Raw genomic sequence first — 24,643 nt, forward strand, 5'->3', positions numbered from 1 at the left:
ATATGCGCAAATATCGAAAGGAACCGAGATCTTTGTGTTATAAACTTACATTTCAAGTTTCGACAAAATCGGATAAAAATTGTGACTTCTATAGGGTCCACAACTTTGATATACCCTATTTTTACGCTATTTGAGAACGAAGGGCGGCCATTTTATGTCAGTTTTGGGCCGATTTTCACGGAATTCGAACTCAACCTTCCTTAGGGTGTAACGGTGATATAATAATACGGTTTTTTAAATCGGATAAAAATTATGACCTCTATAGGGTCCACAAGCTAAAAACGCGATTTTTCGTACAAACAGGGGCCATAATTCAGGAAGTTACGGTCTGATATGCGCAAATATCGAAAGGAACCCAGATCTTTGGGTTATAAACTTACATTTCAAGTTTCAACAAAATCAGATAAAAATTGTGACCTCTATACGGTCCACAACCTTGATATACCATATTTTTACGCTATTTGAGAACGAACGGCGGCCATTTTGTCTGTCAATTTTGGGCCGATTTTCACGGAATCCGAACTCAACCTTCCTTAGGGTGTAACGGTGATATAATAATACGGTTTTTTAAATCGGATAAAAATTATGACCTCTATAGGGTCCACAAGCTAAAAACGCGATTTTTCGTACAAACAGGGGCCATAATTCAGGAAGTTACGGTCTGATATGCGCAAATATCGAAAGGAACCCAGATCTTTGGGTTATAAACTTACATTTCAAGTTTCAACAAAATCAGATAAAAATTGTGACCTCTATACGGTCCACAACCTTGATATACCATATTTTTACGCTATTTGAGAACGAACGGCGGCCATTTTGTCTGTCAATTTTTGGCCGATTTTCACGGAATTCGAACTCAACCTTCCTTAGGGTGTAACGGTGATATAATAATACGGTTTTTTAAATCGGATAAAAATTATGACCTCTATAGGGTCCACAAGCTAAAAACGCGATTTTTCGTACAAACAGGGGCCATAATTCAGGAAGTTACGGTCTGATATGCGCAAATATCGAAAGGAACCCAGATCTTTGGGTTATAAACTTACATTTCAAGTTTCAACAAAATCAGATAAAAATTGTGACCTCTATACGGTCCACAACCTTGATATACCATATTTTTACGCTATTTGAGAACGAACGGCGGCCATTTTGTCTGTCAATTTTGGGCCGATTTTCACGGAATCCGAACTCAACCTTCCTTAGGGTGTAACGGTGATATAATAATACGGTTTTTTAAATCGGATAAAAATTATGACCTCTATAGGGTCCACAAGCTAAAAACGCGATTTTTCGTACAAACAGGGGCCATAATTCAGGAAGTTACGGTCTGATATGCGCAAATATCGAAAGGAACCCAGATCTTTGGGTTATAAACTTACATTTCAAGTTTCAACAAAATCAGATAAAAATTGTGACCTCTATACGGTCCACAACCTTGATATACCATATTTTTACGCTATTTGAGAACGAACGGCGGCCATTTTGTCTGTCAATTTTTGGCCGATTTTCACGGAATTCGAACTCAACCTTCCTTAGGGTGTAACGGTGATATAATAATACGGTTTTTTAAATCGGATAAAAATTATGACCTCTATAGGGTCCACAAGCTAAAAACGCGATTTTTCGTACAAACAGGGGCCATAATTCAGGAAGTTACGGTCTGATATGCGCAAATATCGAAAGGAACCCAGATCTTTGGGTTATAAACTTACATTTCAAGTTTCAACAAAATCAGATAAAAATTGTGACCTCTATACGGTCCACAACCTTGATATACCATATTTTTACGCTATTTGAGAACGAACGGCGGCCATTTTGTGAGCGTATAAAAACTAGATAATGTAAAGGGAATTTGTTGAAAATTTCAGTCAAATTGAACCACTCTGAACCGAGAATTTAGTGATTGAATTTTCGGCCTAGCCGCCATCTTCATTACTAAAATCGGTACGATAAAAAAAACATAGTCTCGATTATCCATTTCATGATTTAATCAAGAATGAAAGTTGAGCAGCATATCGGTTAATAATCCAGTAAATATCACAGACTAGCAATGTCATCGAGAGTTGATTATGGTCTGGATAAGTTAATTAATGTCTAATTAATAATTTATATAACATTTCAGGCATAGAGAAAGACCTGGAATAGGCCGAATTAGTTCTTGCATAATGTATTTTTAAACTAGGAATACAAACGTGGTGCATTTCGATAATGCATCTTATTATCAGTTCCACGCGATCTTTATTCAAAGATTTCATGCTTTCAAATTTATATTTTGACAATCTGAAAAGATGACTGGCACTTTTCACAATGACAATAATAATATATTGTGAACATTTTTTTCATTACCCATGCTGGGTCGATTCAATAAAAGGCAATTTAGATACCTACAGAGCTTTGCGATTCAGTGGAACGTACAGGACCGGTTGTAGAAAATACGGGGTCCAATTTGGGAGGCCCGAAGTTACAGGATATAAATACATTACAGGATATGAATAACTTTAACTAGGCCGATATTCATTCATATTTAAGGCCAACTATGCTTTGCTTCACAATTAGTAATTGATTAATACATGTATACAGTTAAAGTATTAACGGGATTTTTACTGCTGCCAGATTGCCTGGAAAATGTTTAAGTTGGTCAGCTGTGGGGCCCCTTTCTAGTGCGGGTCCAATTTGGAGAAATTGGTCAAATGTGCCAAAAACCTGCCATGGAAACGTATTTAAGTAGATGCAGTAATCGGAAATTCTAAGAAACGGCGATAAATGTTTCCTTAAACAGGCATAGTCGCTTTGGATATAATTTTTGATTTGCCGTGATTTGACTGTGTGGTGGGATTGTGTGCAAAATTGAGGAATATAGACCAGTCTAGCACTGAGTTTGTGTGCAAAATTGAGGAATATAGACCAGTCTAGCACTGAGTTTGTCCACATTGTGGTTTATAAATTCCATACTAAACTTTGCTCTAAGTAGGCTAGTGCTTGTCGAAGGTTGTCATGTTTCCTTAACATTACTTCAATTATATGTGGATCATTTAAAGGAGATGGTCCGCTATAAATAAAGAGCAACGCTTTAACGGGTCATTTAGGTTCGCTATTTACTATCTATTCAAAGAATATAGAAACATGCAGTGAACTATCTCCTTTGAAACTGAAAAGAAAAATCCGCATAAAACTGTTCGAAAAATAAATGTTGCCGGTAACGATAATGGGACGGAACCAATCGAGTCTGTTTTACAAAAGATATACAAAGGAAATAGTACTGGATGAAAAGTCTGGTCGATTATTGGATTGTTTTTGGGGGTTTTTTTAATCATAAGTAAACGTAATTTAAATCATTTTATAACGCTTCAGCGCTGCCCTACAAAGCCAAAAGCACGTAATTTTAGTTTTGTCGTAACAGTACATTAGCGTTTTTACGAATGGATGAAAATCAATTTTAGACGCTTTAAATTATATTAATAATGTTCTCTTTATTACCATTAATATCGGGAGAGGACGTTAATTAACCACGTGACGGTTTCTTGCCATCGACAGGATTCTGTATAAAACTAGAAAACAAGCTAAAAACCTAAAGGCAGGATGTTTTAAACTCAATCATTTCAAGGGAATTTTTCAGACAGAACTATTCGCTTTTTAGAAAATTCTTCCCTTTTGTGCAATTCTATCCTGGTTTTATTTGCAATTTAACAAAACGTTAGGGCCGGTATTTTACCTATAACAATAATTATTGTAGTATATCCTAAATGGACGTTAACTCATTCAGTGTTCTGGCTATATTTATCGACCGCTACACTTCCTTGTTGCGTACAGAAACCCAAGAACAACATATAAATACAACCGTTTGCAAAATAATGAGATGTTTCTGTCTATAATGGGAAACCAGAACCATCTTTGATGTCAGAATGCGAAGGCTTTTCATATAGCAATGACATAAGTAGATATAAACGCGTATAAATAGAGGAGCTGGATCTATGTATAGCAGGTTAATGATCGCATTAACCATGTCTTGCTTTAAGCCGATTTGCTGCCTTCTAGCTACAGTGCTCCCATCCGCACAGTCGTGGGTATGGCCTTAAAGGTATAAAAATATTGATATATATTGGCAAGGTAATATCATATTCGTGATATGAACGTAATGATTGTGATTGTCCTTGGGCGAGATCACCTTTTGCGTGTTATGGAATCTGAAAATCATCCTGCATTCTCTTCTGTGTTATAAAAACATTATTGAAGTTTAATGTCAATGTCCCGTTTATCAAAGTGGGAGAAAACAGGGGTACCCCATTCCTTGTCACGTATAAGCCAAGGAACGAAACCACGCCACTTGACGTAGTTGCAGACCCTTTGATATAAAGTTCATTCATTAGCCCACTCACACACCCAAGTATTGTACAGGGGTGACGTCAAACCGCAATTACCATTCACAACAAAAGTACTTCTGTTTTCCGCCCATGGATGTGATTTTCAACATATGGCGTCTTATCCAGATATCCTAATACTACCGGAAGTGCTTTTAGCTCCGCAGTTAATCATTGTATCAACCATCTCGAGAATGTCGCTGCGAAGATCTCTTAAGCTGGCAAAACTGATAAATAGGAAAATAACGTGCCATTGTGGCACGCGGATAAGCCGGGCAATAGTCACATCCTATTTCACCATTCCATACCGAGATTAATCATAAGAAACCCAATGTTTTGGATCACAGGAGATGTTTCGTAAGATAGGAATGTAAGAGGTTGATTGATGATACATCAAATGAGACATGTATAATGCACTTGTTGCTTCTAAGATTTTTAGATTAGGTTTCTTTAGATCATGTCCTAAGTATCAATTGAGACAATAACCACCGATAGTAAGGTTGCTTGTCCAAATCGAATTGCTGTAGACCATGAAAAGAAAATGATTAACGAGCACCTGCATCTATTGTGTTGCATTTGTGACTGGTTTCGCATTGTACATCAAATATAACGACGTATTATTGGTTGGTGTTATACAAACACATCATCAAATCGTCTCTAATTTCACCGAACCCTGGGGTTCAATAGAATCTTATATTTCTTCCGACGGATATGAAATAAAGCCACACATAAGTTTGATTTGTATACCTATATTCAGCAGGGATTAGGAAAACCATTATAAACATAGCAATATGGCCCCAAAAAATTTTTGATATAATAATCTTAAATTTATCGAAGTGCAAAACAATTTGATTTAAACATACACTATAGTGTGACCATGTAGCTCACTTGACAAAGGCGCACTGTCATGTTTTCTATTAGAAGCATGTCGAGACCTGAAAGTTTATAGAAATGTTATCAATGGAGGTGGTCAAAACATTTGAGGTATTTTCAAATAAACATCCATAATGCGATGAAAATACTACCAGAATGTGTTCATTATCTTGAGAATGAAATACCATAATAGCTGAAATTTGTCGGTGATCACGTTTTGTACTTTGATAAATTTAAGATTATTATATCAAAAATAATTACTACTAGTAGTTATCACGTAGTGTAGAAATGTCGCCCCTAAATTCTACGATTAAAAGAAAAGAATATGATAAGAATCATCTGGGCAATTCTTTAGCTTATCAGAAATTGTAAAATGACTACTATCTCTGCAGATTTCTACTCTTTACAGCAACTGAATAAACGAATGATAAGAGTCAACGCCTATCCACATCCGATATTAATTAATTAAAGTGGCGTATCCTAATCTTTCGTTATTTCCAGCCTCTCCTTAGGGCAGTTTAATTCATATATAGTGTTTAAGATAATTAAGTTAGTGTTGTTTCTAAGTAGCTCAGTTAGAAGATAGTGCATTTCATTGTAGCAATAAATTTCATTCCATGTACAAACTTATATGTCAGTATAACTTAACAATGATCTTTTTTATGGACTTATTAATTACGCAAGTATATATATCTTCAATGCATCTTTAAATTATCACTATTTACACCTTTATTTCCCGATTACTGCTTAAATAACCGTAATGGTGTTCTAGCCAGATGTTCCGCACAATATCTTCTAGACTACCACTATTAACTTTTGCTTGAGTAGCAAGGTTGAACATTTTATTGTGCCAATAAATGTCTTCCATCTATACTTAATACAAATCATACGTTCTATGTCGTCATTTACCACAAAAGTGAAGTAGTATGAGAAATTATTCCCCAGTCCCACGGTTATACCGCCAATATGTTCACGTTGCAGCACAAATTAACTGTCTTCATGCTTGTGATAAAAATAAACATTTACAAGGGTTATTGCCTATTATTAAATGACAAAATTGATGTGTCCCAATTTACACCAATTCCAGTGTCTCCCAGGGGAAGGTTTATAAGCTACATTTATATATTTATTAGTGTTAAGAGTAATCAATATGTCACAGTCTGCAAGCAATTTTGATGAAAGATGATGCTTTTGGAACATTTAATTTATCATCAGATTAATTCAGTTCCTGGCTTGATAATCGTCGGTCTAGGCTGTGAAACAACAATAATGTCCATTAAAGTTTCAGGACGTTGGATCGAATCACCTCGTCTCTTTAAAGAGCATCTTTCACTTACCATATGTGTATCCATGAGATCAAACAATCGGATGTCACCATCCTCTTTTACGCCCCTGGTACACCAGTATAGCGAAATATTTACTTTTAGAAAAGACGTTCTACATCATCATGGTCGTGTCTTAAATTCAAGTATCCAAAAGATAGGCTAATAAATAACTGACTTTTAAAAAAAACCTTTTCAAACGATAAACAACCAAACGTACTTTAGATGTCCATAGTTACATAAAAAAAAACAGTATTTAACTTAAAAAGGAACGTATTGATTTTTTTTCTTTTAAAACACATTTGAACAATCTGGCTTATTGTGTCTTTAAGTCAATATATTATTATTAGATTTAATATTATTTCGTTATGTTTTTTTTTTATTCTTCATTGTGTTTTTAAAGAATACGTGGCATGTTATTTCTTGACACCAAATCAGAAAACCAAGGAATTGAAAAATTCTAACACACTAATCGTAACTCTTAACCTAGATTTCCCAATAGATGAATTTCTCGTATGGAAATGACTCACCACGCACTACCCATTCTCCCAACCCCACATAATTATTTTATGTTCCAAGCATACGGTTGGGTATCTACATCTGTGGATCTTAACCTTTTAATGTGCTCGTACCCCTTGACCTTTCAGAATATTTACGAAAAATAATGGAATTATAATAATCGATATGAAATACAATGCAAGTTTATTTATACAATGCGTTTAATACATACAAATATACTGAATACATATTCTTTCAAGTACAACCGTACTCACACAGTACAGCGACAATCAGACATATTACTAATCTATACAGTATTGAATCTGACACCATATCTCGTACCTCCTGCTTGGATGCTTCGCACCTCCGTCGTACCTCCGTGGGGTACACGTACCCCCAGTTAAGAACCGCTGTTCTAAATGTAAAGGGAGTGACCATAAAAATGTCGAGGGACAAGAACCGTAAGGTGTAAGTATATGATATTAACTTACTCGAGGTTGATATGATAGAGAACACTAAATGGACTCGTTTATTTGAAGTCAACAATGATTGGATAATGTCGCGATAATTTTCGCCAAATAACGAAAATTACCGAACTTAGTCACGTGAATGTACGTGCAGGTTAACTTAAACATATCTTCTCCATTTTGTAGTCATTTGAATTGAAAGCAAAAATTAGACGAAGAATTAATCACTTTTAGCCAACAGACTGAAGGCTAAATAGATTTGAATGCAAATTCCGACGACGATCTACTAGTTGCTAGTCAAATAGCTGAAGAAAATTTTGATCAGAAGAAGGTTTTCAGTATGTTCAGAGAATGATTTAACGGACTTTATCACCCAATAATACATTCTACAGTAGATATCGCTTGTGTGATAAATTTCATAATCTACTGCGATATCTCGTTAGGAGATCGCTTTACACGAATTTGATTGGTCAGTTGAAAAGGAACTACTTTTTTTATTTTAAAAGAACAGTTCATTTTTTTTATTAAAAGTAACTTCTTTTTTATTAAAAATGAACTATCTCTATTTAATTGACCTTGATGGAAACACTGGGTCAATATAAAGGACTTTGCAATGACGCCGTAATGTAATCAGATTCAGTAAAAGTGAAATCTATAGCAAAGAATTATATTTATTTATTTATTTATGCATGTAACAAAGGATTGGGTGATAAATAAAATTTCCCACTCTTCTTTTTTGATATCAAAAAATATCAACACTTACACTCGTCGATAAAGTAAAAAAAACCTCGCCAGGCTCTCGTTTTCTTTTAATTTATCGACTTGTGTTGATATTTTTTTTTTTATATCAAAAGGACTCGTAGGGGAATCTCTATGTGTTAAGGGGGCTGTCCACCAAAAAAACTTCAACAGGGGACTGTTGGGCTATAAATACTTGGGAGTGTGAGGAGAAAATTGTGAAGTATTTTAGATATGGATAATCGAAGTGTTGAGGGTAAGTTGAAAGTTTCCGCCAGATATTTTTATATGCCTATAGTTATTTTTTACATATCGAATTATCGAGGGTAAGTTTTTCTTTTGATATTTTTGATAAACTTTTATAACCTATAATTACTGTGTGCATATCTTTCAGGTGCCAAGAGTATACACAAGAACAAACTTGATTTGCTGTTTCGGTGCTAAATGCAACTAACAGTACCATAAACATTTGTAATTGTCAAGAGAATAAAAAAGTGATTTCTGTGTTCTTTGTAATATTCCATCAACGTCATCAGAGGTTGATATGAAGAGGTTGATATGAACCGAATATATCAACCTATGACGTCATGATAGGTTGATATGAGATATAACGTGTATGCACATCACAGAAAAAACTACCACCAGTTGTTAATATACTCTTCAAAAAAAGTAGGGGATATTCAGAAAGAGAGAGAGAAATGGGGTTTAACGTCAACTAGACATAAACTAGGTCATTTCGGGACTAACATATGGTTTAATTTTCTTTCAATAATTCGCTTTAGCAGTGGGAGGAAACCGGAGGACCCGGGGATATTCAGAAACAATACAAAACTGCGGAAATGTACTGCTGTTTTTATTAGAGGTAACCAGTGTATGTTAACAACAGGCCGATTGCCTACACATGAACATAAACAGTTCATATGGGCGGCTTAACTGACGGCCCCAGGTCACTCGCAAAGAGACACAATGCCAAAAGTGAAAATGGACGTTTTTGATTTTTGTCTTAATAATGAGTAATTGCTCCACCAATCCCCAGTCATTCAGCAATTCGTCGTGGCATGCTCCTAATCAACCGCCCAATCACGATTTGGGGCAATCTGACCTACTCCTCTTGCAGTGCCACGGCCAATTCATGCTGTGTTGTCGGTTGACATTGACGGACACGTCTCCCGATCAAATTAAACCTAACACACTAAAGCAAAGATACGCTAAACAACAAATCTTATATAACAACCGATAGGAAAGAAAGCATGGATAGGATAAACCAGCACGCGGCAGTTTTCATCAACCCTTCCTTGAAGTGTCAAATTTGACGATGAACGCCTCCCACGTGTATGGCGCTATTGCGTGTCGCACATGCAACTCGGTGTTTCTGTTAGAGCTTCAATATCCCCTACTTTTTTGAAGAGTATAACGGCAAATGTTGAGTATATTGTTTATAATCATATGATGCTATTTTTACACTGTACTCAATATAATATAGTATATATATATTTTTACACACCTTAAAATGTTATTTCCTTTGATCTTCATGCAAGTTAAGAAACGTATCAACCTGTTGTGACGTCATCAGAGGGCGATATCGGCACTAGGGACGATATCAGATATAACCCTCTGATGACGTCTCAACAGGTTTATATCACTCTGCAATGAAAAAGGACACACATTCTTTCTTTTAACATTTTATTCACTTTGTGGTACAATATTAATGTTGTCAAACGATTAGGACGACGAACTTTGTCAGGCCCATGTTACCTAGTTTCTTCATCTGACCAAGAACTTGTCTAAAGCTATCAAATTCTGGATTGTGTAGTATATCCACATCAGTTTTATTCGCAATCCGTAGATGTGATACTATTCCCATAACTAAATACGGAATTCTGTGGGTGATATTCATCATTTTATTTTGCGTACTTCCAAGACGAATCTAGATATCCAAAAAATAAGATCTTATATACGCATATCTTCCAGCGCACATAGGATATTTCGCTCACTATCGTGTTTATTATTCCGCCACACTGACCACCTGTTAAACGAGTTCATCGCCCACTGATTTCTGCGCAAGGTATTTACGTGCAAGGCATTGTTGGCACATTCACTGACGTCTTTTTGTCACTCGAAAGCTTTTATCATTTTTATCTCCCTCACAATCCGAAATATCTGAGTACATTAAATCCTTGTTAAATATTTTCTGCATAAATTCTGCACTTAGACTAGCTTTAAATAATTCTTTGTCAGAATCTACGTTTTCTTTTTCAACCATATTTTCTACAAACTGACTTTCTCGGATCAGTTCGTCGTCCCAATTGTTTGACAAAATTGTACAAAATGAATGCCAGTTCGTGAACACGTGGTTACTAAAATTTAAAATACGGATGTGACGTCACCCTTTGATGTTGGCGTACCATTATTGCAAATAATCGTACGGGCAACCTGCCAATCGTACATTGTTTATACTAGTGAAATATTGGACTAGCGTGACGTATTTCACTGTAAAAGCACGTGCGCAGTGTCTGTATTTTAAGTTGTTTAATGGTCTTGCGTAATATATTGTAAAATCACTCGGGCCTACGGCCCTCTCGTTGTTACAATATATTACCTAATGTCTCGCTCTCGATCACCTACGTAATGCACGTGCAACTTACCACTTGTTTTCTTAATTTTGTCATATCAGTCGCAGGCTAAACCATTGTCTTATAGGTGAAATCTATTCGGTCTTAGGTTATTTCACATATCAATCCCTGGTCAGGGTAATATTTATCTCATACATAGTACATATCATCACTGATAATAATTCCTTGTGATGTCTGGACTATATATAAGTACAGACTGAAGAAATGCGGCTCTATTATTTATCTGATCCCATAACAAGAGATATTATCCCAACATGATTGACGTTATAGGTTTACCAGAATTAATTACTAAGCTTCAAAGTTTAGTAAAAGACAAAAACGTCGAAAGTACGTGTACTTTTAATACACCTCCCACTGATTGTAATGGGATTAGTTAAGACTCGTTTCTCGTTCTCATTTTTTACAACCTATTTAAATACAACTATTAGTTTGGTATTTATTAGGGATTTTCCCATATGATATGATTATCTAAATAGTATCTAATTCAAGAAAGAAATCGATCGTTCGATCTATATATTTATAGAAAGGATTGAATAGAGATTTGTCGACTTGTCAATTCAATAATGAGATTATTTTGAGACTAGCATGTTATATTAATTGAATATAGGTTCCAGGGCTTCCGCCTACTTCTTCTTCTAATACCAACTGGTTATCAAACGTGCATGCTGATGTGTTTCATGTGGAAGGGGATATAATGAAAACCATGGCCCTTTTTTAAAAAAAACACGACGAAGCCAGTGATCTGGTTAGCTTTGGGTATTAGCGGTAGGGACGGACAAGCCATATGGACAATGCTCAATATGCTGGGATCGCCTGGTTAGAAATGGGTCGCGTTGGTCTGGACAAGAGCGTTGATGAATAATAGACTGACCGACCAGGTGACGGATGTCCGGGGCTACTTTTGAGACGCAGTCTGCTACAGATTACTGGAGTAAACTAATTGTTGGATATTGCTATCAGGGGTTTATATGTGATTGAAGAAACTGTGAACTTGTTTTGGGTTCATGGTCTAACATTTTAGGATATCCAGCGAAAGAATTCAATATGTAAAAACATCATCAAAGGTAATATAGCTTATATAAACCCAAAGTGTGGCCATATACAATAAATTCGAACTGTATTTTAAACCGTGAGGTCTCTGTTAACAATATTTAGATGATATACGAAAGTAGGTTTTTTTTCTTTTGTTATACCGTTGATTTTGTTATAACCACTACATCGACTCCTACGCTAACTAATAATATAACAGAATCAAAATACAACGATGAATCTACAATAATGCATGTTAGCTATTCAAGACCTATAATCATCATTGATATTAAAATATGATTTTCCGTAGTGCGTTTAGTAATTCTGTCATGTCAGATATCAACCAATGGAAATTTCGTAAAATATTTAACCTCTGCTCGATAATGACAAAACGAAGTGACCACAAAACGAAACTATAAAAGTGAAGTTATACACTTCTAGGCAGTATTGGTACACGGTTTATCTACATACTGCGCACACTTTATGCGTGATGCTCGACTTCCTAATGAGCTCAAATCAAAGGGTGCGTCTGATAGAATCTATGAATTGGAAGGGTTTTATCGCGTGGGTTTAGACAAATAAAAAGCATCATGCGGTGTCCGATAGCAGCTTTTATATAAATATTCTTACACTACATCCAAGTTTTGTAAACCATATGTCTGTTATCGATTTTACACATTGAATTTCTAGACATAAAATTGTCTCTAGAAACAGACCGATTTGAAACATGCACCAACTCTCTTAATACGCCAAAAACGAAACAACACGCGATTAAGCTATGGTTGGTTATCAAATTGGTAATGTCGATCAAATCGAATGATAAGAAATGTATATAGCTGCACAACAAAATACAGATACTCTATAAAAGAGTTCAAATTCCTGTGATTCCAGAGGACAATGGCGCTGACGCATTTTCAGTGATTTTTTCTACTAAAAGTTTAATCTATATCAGATTTAACATTAAAATTTACTCTGTTCACTACAAATTTCATGGGATGGATCTTTGGGGGTGGTTGGAGGTCTTCTATTATTATTGGTCGTTTTGATTTGTTATGTCGGTCGTGGCAAATCTATGGCCGTTTTAACTAAACGCTATGGCCGCTTTGACGAACTTTTTTGGGTCGTTTTGCAATATAAGTGTGGATTAAACCTTAAAGGAATTGGATAATTCCTAAAGATGCGAATGGTAGGGATGATCCAGACGCTTACATAGCTTGGAATATGGGAAATATATAGTTGCACAAGACTAGGGTGGGGTTTATAAAAATTCAACACCCCGGTATACTGAAATACACGTAGGATTTCTCTTATAACTCGTGTGAAGAAAGACATATTACCAAGTTTTAAAATGTCACAATGCCTGTTAAATTGTGTTTTCAAAAACAGTCTAATTTTTCACTAATCACATTTTAATGACACACTAGCGATATTTAATGTCTGAATCACCAATATTAAGAACTCATAAAAAAAAACTGGGTTTTGGTGAATCTCTTGCAAGCTGCAATATTGTGAAAGTTTAATTTCTGGTTTAATTCTGCACATAATAGAAAGATATGACGCATAGAAAATTTCGCAACATTCGACATTCTCTGCAGACGATATAAAGAGGATACTTTCAAAAGTCGGCGATGTTACAACCCCTGTTGTAATAATGTAACTGTAATACAATTCCTCTTAACCCCTATTGCAATACTAACCCCTATTGTAATAAATGTAATATATTTCTCTTAACCCCTATTGTAATTAATGTATTTTACCATACAATAAAATCGAAATCTATTTTTAAAAGTCTATGGATTTTAAAATTAGATGTCGATTTTACTGCATGGTGAAATACATTAATTACAATTATTATAAAAGGGCGTAGTATTATAATAGGAGTTAAGAGAATTTTTATTACAATAGGGTTAAGTGAAATTTGTCGTGTATTTTATACACGGTGAACAGTCCAGTTGTTGATTACACTAATTTGAATATACCGTTTTTTTTAGGACTTCGAATTTTGCCTAATGGTTTGGAATGTTCGTACTTGGTTTTATTTTATTTATTACAATAGGGGTTGTAACACAGCGTCACCTTTAATCTTTACTACTAACATCTTGTGATGGGCGTACTTTTAACTCGATGAAATCCTAGAAAGGGAATATTTACCTTTGATTTTACCTTATTCTTTATTAAATGCTGACTAAACATCTTAGTACATTTTAGCGCCGATTAAGCTGTAGAATATTAGGATTCCGAGAAATGCAAATAACTCATATATATCAACAAATTGTAAAATACCATTAGTAAGGTTAATTAAGTATATACGCTCACAGACAGCTTTTTAGTCAGTGGCGCTGGTATGTTTCTTCGTGTTTCGATGTTAATGTCAATAATTAACTCCATTATTTATCTTAAAATATACCTCACAGCTTATGAATGATTTGTTGTTGTTGGGTTTTTTTAAAAATCAATAAAAATATCTAGTCTGATCTGATTGAATGGCATTTACTATACGAGAGGGAATTTGGATATTCCCCGAATAGCACTGTCAAGGTCAAAGCTAGATTAAATAACTAAATATTATATGAAATCAAAAACCAAGAAATGTTTCATAATTTAGCACTGTTAAAGCCAACGCTTGATTAAATACACTAAATATTATATGAAATACGGACTAAAAAATGTTTGACAATCTAGCTCTCTTTAGGTAAAAGCTAAATTAAATACATTGAATATTGTTATATGAAATACGGAACTAAGAAATATGGCCATGGAACTGAGAAATGTTTGCCAATTTAGCACTCTTCAAGTCAAAGCTAGATTAAATACTGTTATATAAAATAATAATATGATCATGTAACCAAGAATTGTTTGAAATTTTCGCTTATAACAGGATTCTTTAGAAATTGTGAATCTCGTGTACACTGGAGATCTGGAACTCAATATAAGTTTCCCTAAGTTTCCCGCTGGTGAATTTAATGAGATATATATATGTAGAGAGACTTCCTTTCACCATTATCAGCACATTCGATCCGGAAAGGTTAGCCACAATTCTTAAAATTTGATCCCTTGTAATTTATCTTTGTAGTGTGGACAGAGTTTCGATCAAAAAGCTCAATCTGACAAGAAGTACATGCCGCGAAGGAAATTAATTTGACATTAGAAAGACTAAGCAGTTTTAAGTCTTTATTCGATACAGGTTTCTGAAATGATAAGTATAATCAATGTGTCATTATTGTATATAATACGCCATGTGTTGAATAGGACATAGTTCAAATCAATACATAACCAAAAACAGTAGTGCATATACAACAATACTGTTGTGTTCTTTTAATGCCAACATTTGGGTTCATTTCACACGATTCTTTTTAATGTATCGTTGTATAACCTCGAGTATCTTTGGGATTTTCAAACAAGCAATATTGTTATTGTTATTGAAAGGGGTTAAAAATTGTAGTTATCTATAGACACTGAATCTTATAAAAGTACAGTATTTGAAAACTATCATTTGTTTACAGTAAGTATAATGTTTCAGAGAGATAAACAATAAGCATTATACCAGAGCTTAAAGAGAGAGAGAGAGAGAGAGAGGGGGGGGGAGAGGGAGAGTTTAACGTCCACTCGACACAAACTATGTCATTTCAGAACTATCAGAAAATTATTAGAATTTGTTTGGCCCATGCTAACGTTTAGTATACAAAACATTAAATATCATGGATTTAGCTGTTCAAGTTACCAAAAATCATTGAAAATCAATATACTTGTTCGTCTCAAGACAATATCGGTGTCAATCATTATCACATATGTGATAGAACTGGTTAAACCCGTTCCAAATATAATTTTAACACAGAGATCATTGTTACGATAGATGAATAATGACGGTTTCAACAAATGGAAGTGACGAACGCAAAAGAAAAACACGAGTTATCCTTCTATATAACAGACTGAAGTGACGAGTGATACCAGATACACGGGCGAATTTCTTCTCACTAATAATTTCTTCGAAGACCAAAAGTTGTTGTGTCAGACTGTGAGAGAATATATGGCAATTCAAATAAGAAATTGACTGTCGCTAGATAAGAGAAAACGAAAAAAAAGAGAACAAGTCCGTGCATTGCCATAAGTATAGAATGAACAAGCCAACAGTTAGGCCGATGTCCATCGCCGAAATCCCAAAATAAATAGATGACACATTAATTAATCGTACATTTATTTTTTTTCAAAAGTAGCAAGCAATTAAACTGATTATCAACTAAACACTAAGTTTCATCACTCTCTATCAGATAGAATCAAGATTATCTTGTCCCAAAGCATCGAACAATGAAATCGAAAAACTCTGCTTAGCTTGAACGGGAAATGTTAATCATTGAACTCAGTCACGACATTCATCTACTGCACATCTACATCAAGTTTAATCATTCTACCTCAATCAAAAGCAGGATTGTTATGTTCCATAGTCTTCACTAATCAAATTGTTTATCGCCCCTTAGCCTAAGGAGAACATTCTCATCATCGAACTTAGTCAAGCGCGTTCACTTCTTTTTAACCAAAGGTAACGTGCCCCAAAGCATCAACCATTCAGATTGCTTATCTCTGCTTACCGTAAGCAGACAATGTTCATCACCGAACTCCATCAAGGCATTCACCTAATGAACGCCTACAACAGGTTTGAACATTCTACCACAATTAGAAGACAAGTTATTGTGTTCCAAAGTCTTGACCAATCAAATTGCTTATCGCTCTGCTTCCCCTTAGCAGAAAATGCTCATTATCGAACTTAGTCAAGGTGTTCATGTAATAAAACTATTGACCAAGTTTCATTACTCTCACTTAATTAGAACTAAAGTTGTCGTGTCCCAAAGCATAAACCAATCAAATTGCTTATATCTGCTTACCCTAAGCAAAACATGCTCATCTTCGAACTCCATTAAGACATTGGCCTAATAAACACCTACAGCAAGTTTGAAAATTCTAGCTTAATTAGAAAGAGAGTTATTGTGTCCCATAAAGTGTGACGGACAGACAGACAGACACAGACGGACGAACCCATTTTAATAATACCAAGCTTTCTTCGAAAGGCGGGGCGGGGGGCAATAAAAACAAGGGAATGTGCGGATTATTTCTATTTTTCTCGTGTTCTCTTACCGAGTGACATTCAATTACATTTTTGAAATGTCAGATATCCTCTCACAGTCTCACATAACAACTTTTGGTCTTCGAAAAAATTGAACCCTTCGTTACTCATCTATCGTAGCAATGATCTCTATGATAAAATAATATTTTTGGAACGTGTTTAACCAGTTCTATCACATATGTGATAATGACTGACACCAATATTGTCCTTTAAACTCTGTGTATCAATCGAAAGTCAATTGAAACGATTATATAAAGGCGTAAACATGGTGCATAAATATAAAATCAATCAGATGATAACTATGATCTCTAAAGCATCCTTAAGATTTTCCAATAGGTTTCCTCGTCTGATGACCTTAAACACCGTGTATAAATTTAAGGTCAATCGGATATTAACTTTAGCCTCTAGAGCGTCCACAAGATATTTCAAAGTTATCAAGGGAATAACTCTGGCAGTAATTATCGGATATCGATGGAAATCAATAGGCTTCTGCGTCTCATGGCCTAAAACACTGTGTATCAATTTAAAGCCAATCGGATATTAACGTAATCCTCTAGATCGTCCACAAGATTTTTCACAGTGATCAAGGGCCATAACTCTGGCAGTAATTATCAGAAATCGTTGAAAATCAATAGTGTTCTTTGTCTCATGACCTTAAACACTGTGTATAAATTTAAAGTCAATAGGATATTAACTTTAGCCTCTAGAGCGTCCGCAAGATTTTTCAAAGTGATCAAGGGTAATAACTCTGGCAGTAATTATCAGAAATCGCTGAAATCAATAGGCTTCTTCGGCTCATGACCTTAAGCACTGTGTATAAATTTAAAGTCAATCGGATATTAACGTTAACGGACGGACGTGGGGGACGACAATATACGACCAGATTTCAATGTGTGCGTATAAAAATGGCGCCCGAAACCATAGAATACACGACTGATTATAAAATGTTCACTGCATCTTAAATATTTGATATTGGGATCCCATATTTTCACAGCATGATAACAACATGAATACTGATTGAGATTTACCAATATTGAACTCTAGCTCATATTCTCTTTCAGAACTTTATACACCTGGTAAAACATTATGTACATCAGATAAACTACTTTTAAAACCCAAAACTGTTCACCCAGTCTCTTATGGTCAGCGCTCTTTTAGTTTTCAAGCCCCTGATTTAATAGGATTAACCTACCATTTAGTTTAAGATATACTATTCAAAAAAAGTAGGGGATATTTGATTTTTGGGGCATAATACTAAAATATGCAAATGACTACGAAAAAAGTCACTATAGAACCTAACAGAAGAAACATTTCCAGTTACATGTGACGCCCAAACGCACCAATAGCTACCGCATGGAATGCAGGTGATGCTTGGGATCATCATGGGGGTCCAACCCAAGATTTGCACGACTCTGACTTTGAATGTTACAGTCATTGTGGCATTGAATTCCAGGGTGGAAACATCAGTTTAATTGTTTTAGTGACCAGAAAACAAATTTTGATATGCGTCGGTTTACCCAAAATGAAAGGTTACGTGCCCTTGGCATGCTACAGATCGGCACAACACAGGCGGTTGTGGCGCGGACGATGAATGTTTCTCAGTCTGTCATAAGCAGGCTATGGTCCAGATACCGTGATACACAATCTGTACAGGACAGACCACGCTCAGGTCGACCAAGGGCGACAACTCAAGCCCAGGATCGATTTATCCGTACCTTGGCCTTGAGAAATCGTGTCATCACAGCAAATCAGATTAGCGCTCGTCTTCAAACAGACACTGGTGTGAGAGTGAGTGGCCAGACGATTCGGAATCGACTGCATAGGGGTCACCTTCGCGCCCGACGTCCTCGCGTGATCCCTTGTTTGAGAGATCATCACATTCAGGCAAGACGTCGTTGGTGTAGGGATCGTCACCACTGGGATAATCGACGCTGGAGCAATGTAATGTTTTCAGATGAGTCAAGGTTCACTGTTGATTTTTTGGACAGACGTAGGAGGGTGTGGCGTCGTCGAAACAAGCGCTTCCAAGACGTTAACGTCATCAGACATGATCGATTTGGGGGTGGTTCTGTTATGGTGTGGGGAGGCATCACTGTTGGTGGAAGAACGGCTTTACATATTGTTGCAGGGCGTGTTACAGGCCAGTACTACCGGGACAACATCTTGGCAGTCCATGTTGTACCGTTCGCACGACGTCATGGCCGCCGTTTCATCTTCCAGGATGACAACGCAAGATGTCACAGGGCCAGGATCGTTACAGGTTACCTCCAACAACAGAACATCACCACATTACCTTGGCCAGCACTGAGTCCCGACCTCTCCCCCATCGAGCATGTCTGGGACATGCTTGGACAGAGGTTACGTCAACGTCAACAACGTCCTGCCAATGTCCAAGAACTTGCTGCTGCGTTGCAACAGGAATGGGACAATCTGGACCAAAATGACCTTAGACGTCTCATTAGGAGTATGCCACGTCGGATCAATGCTTGTTTGGCAAACAGAGGAGGATTTACCCGTTACTGACTTGGTTGTGATGCTGTGGTAACTTTGCTGTTTGACCCCGGGTATCATTTTACCCTTATAATGGTCAGTCTGTGCCTTACTTAGTCTAACGATCATTTGGAATAAATCGATGAATGTGAACTTCATTTCATTTTGTCATTTGTTTCTTCGTCAGTTTCATTAGGTGACTTTAATAACACTTAAAAATCAAATATCCCCTACTTTTTTTGAATAGTATATTTCACTTCAGTATATTCTTTCAAAAACAACTTAAAACACATTTATTTGAACAAGTTTTTAACTGACTCTGTATACAACTGTTAACATGCCCATAATCTTGTTGTTTTATTTTGGGGGTTTTCGGGGGATTTTTTTTTGTGTGTGGGGGGGGGGGCGAATATGTTTACATTGTCACCTTGTAAAGTGCCCCTGAACACGTTATAATATGAAAGGGCGCACTATAAATATGCTGTAATAATAATTCGTGTTTTTAATTTCAAATATTTTCAAAAATATTGAGGTTAAAAATTAGAAGTCAGAAATTGTTCTGGCTTGCATTGACTAATTACATGGGTGGACAAATAATATCAACGAGTCTTTTCGTTAAGTCTCAGAAACTCAGAGCTGTGACGTGTACACAGGTTTTGGTGTTCAGCGTCACACGATATAACTTTTGGCGGGCTTTATATGAAAGAAACTGACCTCATTTTTTTTTTTTTTTAAAAAAACGACCGACGACCGTTCACGAGGTTTAATAGACCCGCCGATACAGAATATCTGAGAGTTAAAAAAAAACAAAACAATAGGCGATATTATATGCTATTCAATCGACCAATATAAAATCGAATTAACTATCAATTTGGTGACTTTCGATGGTTCATGTAATAACCTGACAGTGACAGCTTATAACAGTATCGACTGATATAATATTCTCTTTTTTAGAAGAGCATTCAGGGCTTTTAATTATGTTTTCATAATTCTACTGGGTTTCAACAATCGATGGTTACAATAGCCTTTAGTGAAAGTCTAGAAAAAAGTATTTTTAATAAAATCAAATTTTTCACGCTATGAATTATTAATGTCATTCTTCTAAAAGAAAGCATCTAAACAACAGCGGAAAAAGTGGTTCGAGAACTTTACAATAAGAACAACTGTCTGACCAGAAACAGTTATCAATTTAATATTGTCATTATTTATATCATCATGTATTGTATCCTAAGAAATGTCATATATTTTTTTAATGAAATAAATAAAAGTTTGTTCTAAATCAAGTTAAAGAGACTTTATTTCTAAGGAACAACTCAAGATTTTGTATACTTTGACGTTGTTAAGTCTGTTTAGCTATATAATAGAAAAATAGCTATTGTTATATAATTAGTTATTGTTACATAATGTCCTCACATCTTACGTTACCAAGAAAAACAATTTACACACCTTCGTGACTAGAATATCCAATTATTTTTAAAATAGATATCTCAGCTTCTATTTTACCTACCCACGATAATTTTTGAGCAAAAAATACAATTATTTTCATTGGATTTTTATATGTTCATTTTTTCTTCTAGGATGACAACCATCCTTCGGTGACAAATTTACGTCTATAACGCCAATGTTGCAATATGACAAATTGTACATTCCATTGACGACTTAATGAAACAAGCCGGTGTCCTCTTAATCTGACAATACAAGCATGAAACAATATAGGCGACCTTCGGAACTAGAAACCGAACGCGGATGGTCCGGACCATCGTCTGTTCAAAGATGGCTGCCCCAGGGACATGGTGATTTCATTTTACTCTGCTTTAGACCTCGACCAAACCCTAAAAAACACACTAAGCTCAAAGAATGTCTATACATCTCTCCATGGGGGATAATGAATCGCTGTGTTATATAGTTTAATAAAAAAAATAATACTTTCATGCTGTTAAATTTGCACGACTCAAATTAATTTTAGAGACGACAAAATTCCTTGTAATTTGACTTTACTCTTTACATAGCGCAAGTATTGAAAGTACGTGCAATTTTTAGACTTACATAGATTCAGACATAACATACGAGACAAAAAATATCTGATCATAGAGGTAGCAACCATTTAAAATTCACTCAAGCTTCCTAAAATCATATGCTTAACAAAAATAGATTCCTTTTAAATATTCTACACTTTGGTTTCATCGACACCGCCATCGTGGAACTACTCTGACCATGCCACAATAGCATGGTTCAGTATTTTCGGACTATGGTCCGGATTAGTTCGACCATAGTGAGGAAATCACGATAACCGAAGGTCGCCATAGAGTTTACCAATCCAAGACGACATAACACATCAGATCAACACAATCCTAATCTTTTAGAGGCAAAATGAAAAATGAAATGGGGATTAACGTCCTACTATTTTGCTCCGAACTGGGCTAATGAAGACGGGCATATGCCATACAGTGTACTATGAGGGAACTTTTGCCCGGCCAGCGGCACTACGGCCTACTCTTATGTCGAATTCCAACTGTCAATGGATCTTTTACGTGCACGCCAATGTGTACACGGGACTTCGTTTTTTCGTACCATTCGAACGACTAGACAGCTGTCCTTGTCAGACCCTCCGTCCTGCATCACTGACATTTCTCGGCTAATGCAGGGATCGAACACCCGACCTCCAGGCTAGCGAGCCAGCGTCTTACCCACTTAACCACCGTGGCCCTCTTTAGAGGCATTTAGAAACTTGGTAGAGCAATAAACTATAACACATTGAAGAACAATCGCCTAAATAAATCAGTAATTGTTCTTCCATAAGTATGTGTTATAGTTTAATATCAACCCAATCCAGTAATGTAATTTTTACGTAAATCAAAGAAATTCTGATGCCCTTGCAAGTGGAGGATACCGGATGATCCGAAGAAAATCTTGTTTTCTGAATTTTTATAAGTCCATATCATGTGAAAGAGAAAAGAGCGTTTTAACTGTCAGCTGAATTCTATATACTCTCAAAATGATTTTACCTGGACAAAACATTTCGTATAACTAGTCTCTGAAAAAAAAAAATTTTAACAACTGTATATTTGAGATTCGAAATAAATTAACGAACATCATTCAAAAGTCCCTGAACGATGACATAAATTGAATAAAAGACCAAAAACTCACCAAATTGTTAAATTCTTCCTGTTCCATTTTGCTTGGATTACGAATAAAGACTCTTAAATTATTCATCACACAAAATAACCGACACTGGCTTTGCCATTGTTGTCTAATATGCTCATCGATTTTCACAGAGTCTGTTTTGTATATCAGCAAATATATCTGTACATCTTTTATTTGAAAACATCAGACCCAATATAACCATATGTAAATAAACACCTAACGAGTATCTAACCCGATAGTATGGAATTCAAATGAACAATGATGTTCCTAGATAATAGAAAATTTGTTTTACCGCTTTTGCTCTTGTATTCAAAAGAAAAGGAGCATAAATGTTTTGGCAATTAGGAACGCAATCTCCTCGTAATTAGTGTTTTACAATCAATATTATTATTTTTCTGTTTGCATTGGTAATTCCCACGTTAGCTATAATTACCGTCTATTATAAGCTCTATTCTGTCTGTGATATAACCACTCAATTAAAATATCTTATATTATACAATGACATAATTGCATTGCACTAACTTGGCATTAACTTGCAGGAATAACACAATTCATAATTCCTCAGTTTCTGCATGTAAAAGGCATAGCATACGATCAGCTTTCTGGCTTCCGAGGATATCACCCATCTTTTTTAGCACGTGCTGTGGGTTCTACGTCACTATGTATCGTTGACATCATGTCAATATAATAAAGTAATATAATATACTGGAAGCTAATTATATACACCCCAACAAACTTAATCATGTAACAAACAATATCCAATATTTTAATCTATATTCCAGAAATAATAATATCTATCTGGTGGATTATCGTTTTTCATAAATTTATAAGGAAGAACGTGGAATTTGGTATTTATATACCATCATGACATATGGAGATCCTGTGCCGCCCTTTTCTCTATCACTTCGATTGCATTTAACGTAAAAATAATATTAATCATGGTAGCTAGAAATATATTCATCAATCAGTTTGAACAACAATTTAAATCGATATTGTAACAAAGAAAACAGATAATATTTCCCAGAGACTTCACAATTCTAGCAGCGGATTTGACAGGAACACAGTAAGGTTTTGCAGTGACAGTCTATTTTCGCTTTTTTGCACCAATGCATTTCACTCAATGAGATCTGAAAGGATAATTTATCACTTACGAGCCAATAGTTTCCAACACGGCGTTGTTTCTTTAAAGTTTCGAGGACTCGTACGCACCTGCCATTTCTTTCTAATAAGAAATATTTTATCAGATCGTGTCTAGTTTTCCTGTTTCTACTTCCTGTTTATCACCTTACCCTCAGTTTTCTATACTTATCTTAGTTTTATTAAAGGAGCGCCTATAAATAAATTTTCCATTTCCCGTGATAAAGATTGTTCACAGTTATGCTATTGATGCTAAATATATAACTTTGTAAATTTCATCTGAGACACAAAACGCGCACGTAACAGGTCGCTTTCACAACCGTTTACGGTAACTGACAGTTGCGATTTTGGTATACGTATGATTTCTTGATCTTTTCAAATAACAAGCAACCGTAGCTTAATCAATAGCCAATTTCATTCATGAAGCAAACAGTGACCACGTGATTAATATTTCCTGTTATTCCACTGGACAAGTTGTTTGTGTCGTCTGATGTTGTAAATCGATATTAGCTAAATGAGTGACGATGGTATAATATGACACATGTTCACGAGAAGAGAAAGGTGCGGTTGTCCAGGATTAGATAACGAGGAAAGGGGGAGTGACGTGTTGGGGTTTAGTGATACCCGGGGTCAATTACTCGACTGTATGCCCCCATAAAGGATTAGGGCGTAGTACGGCCTCATTGATCAAGTTCGGTCCCGAAAATGAGATCCCACGTGAGAAAACACTTCGACTACTTTATTCTGGTTATGCTTATTAAAACCCGGACAAACATTGACCGCAGCCTGGGGACCTGTACTGCAGCTTGTAGAACGCATCACACTGAGATATTTA

The 24,643-nt window shown here is 35.7% G+C and overlaps 1 protein-coding gene across 3 annotated transcripts in view; it reads right to left on the reverse strand.

The window, feature by feature from the left end:
• The window catches only part of LOC126831785 (secretin receptor), a 65,874-nt gene that overhangs the window by 28,584 nt on the left and 12,647 nt on the right, over positions 1 to 24,643 (reverse strand). Inside the window, exon 1 of one of the 3 annotated variants that reach the window (XM_050562429.2) lies at positions 22,675 to 22,832. The exons of the other annotated variants lie outside the window; for them this stretch is intronic. Within the exon in view, the coding sequence (XP_050418386.1) occupies positions 22,675 to 22,740 (66 nt within the window). The 5' untranslated portion in view covers positions 22,741 to 22,832. Of the gene's footprint in view, positions 1 to 22,674; positions 22,833 to 24,643 lie in introns of those variants that run through there. 3 annotated transcript variants of the gene reach the window in all.

Source organism: Patella vulgata, chromosome 9, assembly GCF_932274485.2.
Source record: "Patella vulgata chromosome 9, xgPatVulg1.2, whole genome shotgun sequence".
Taxonomy (NCBI): Eukaryota; Metazoa; Mollusca; class Gastropoda; family Patellidae; genus Patella; species Patella vulgata.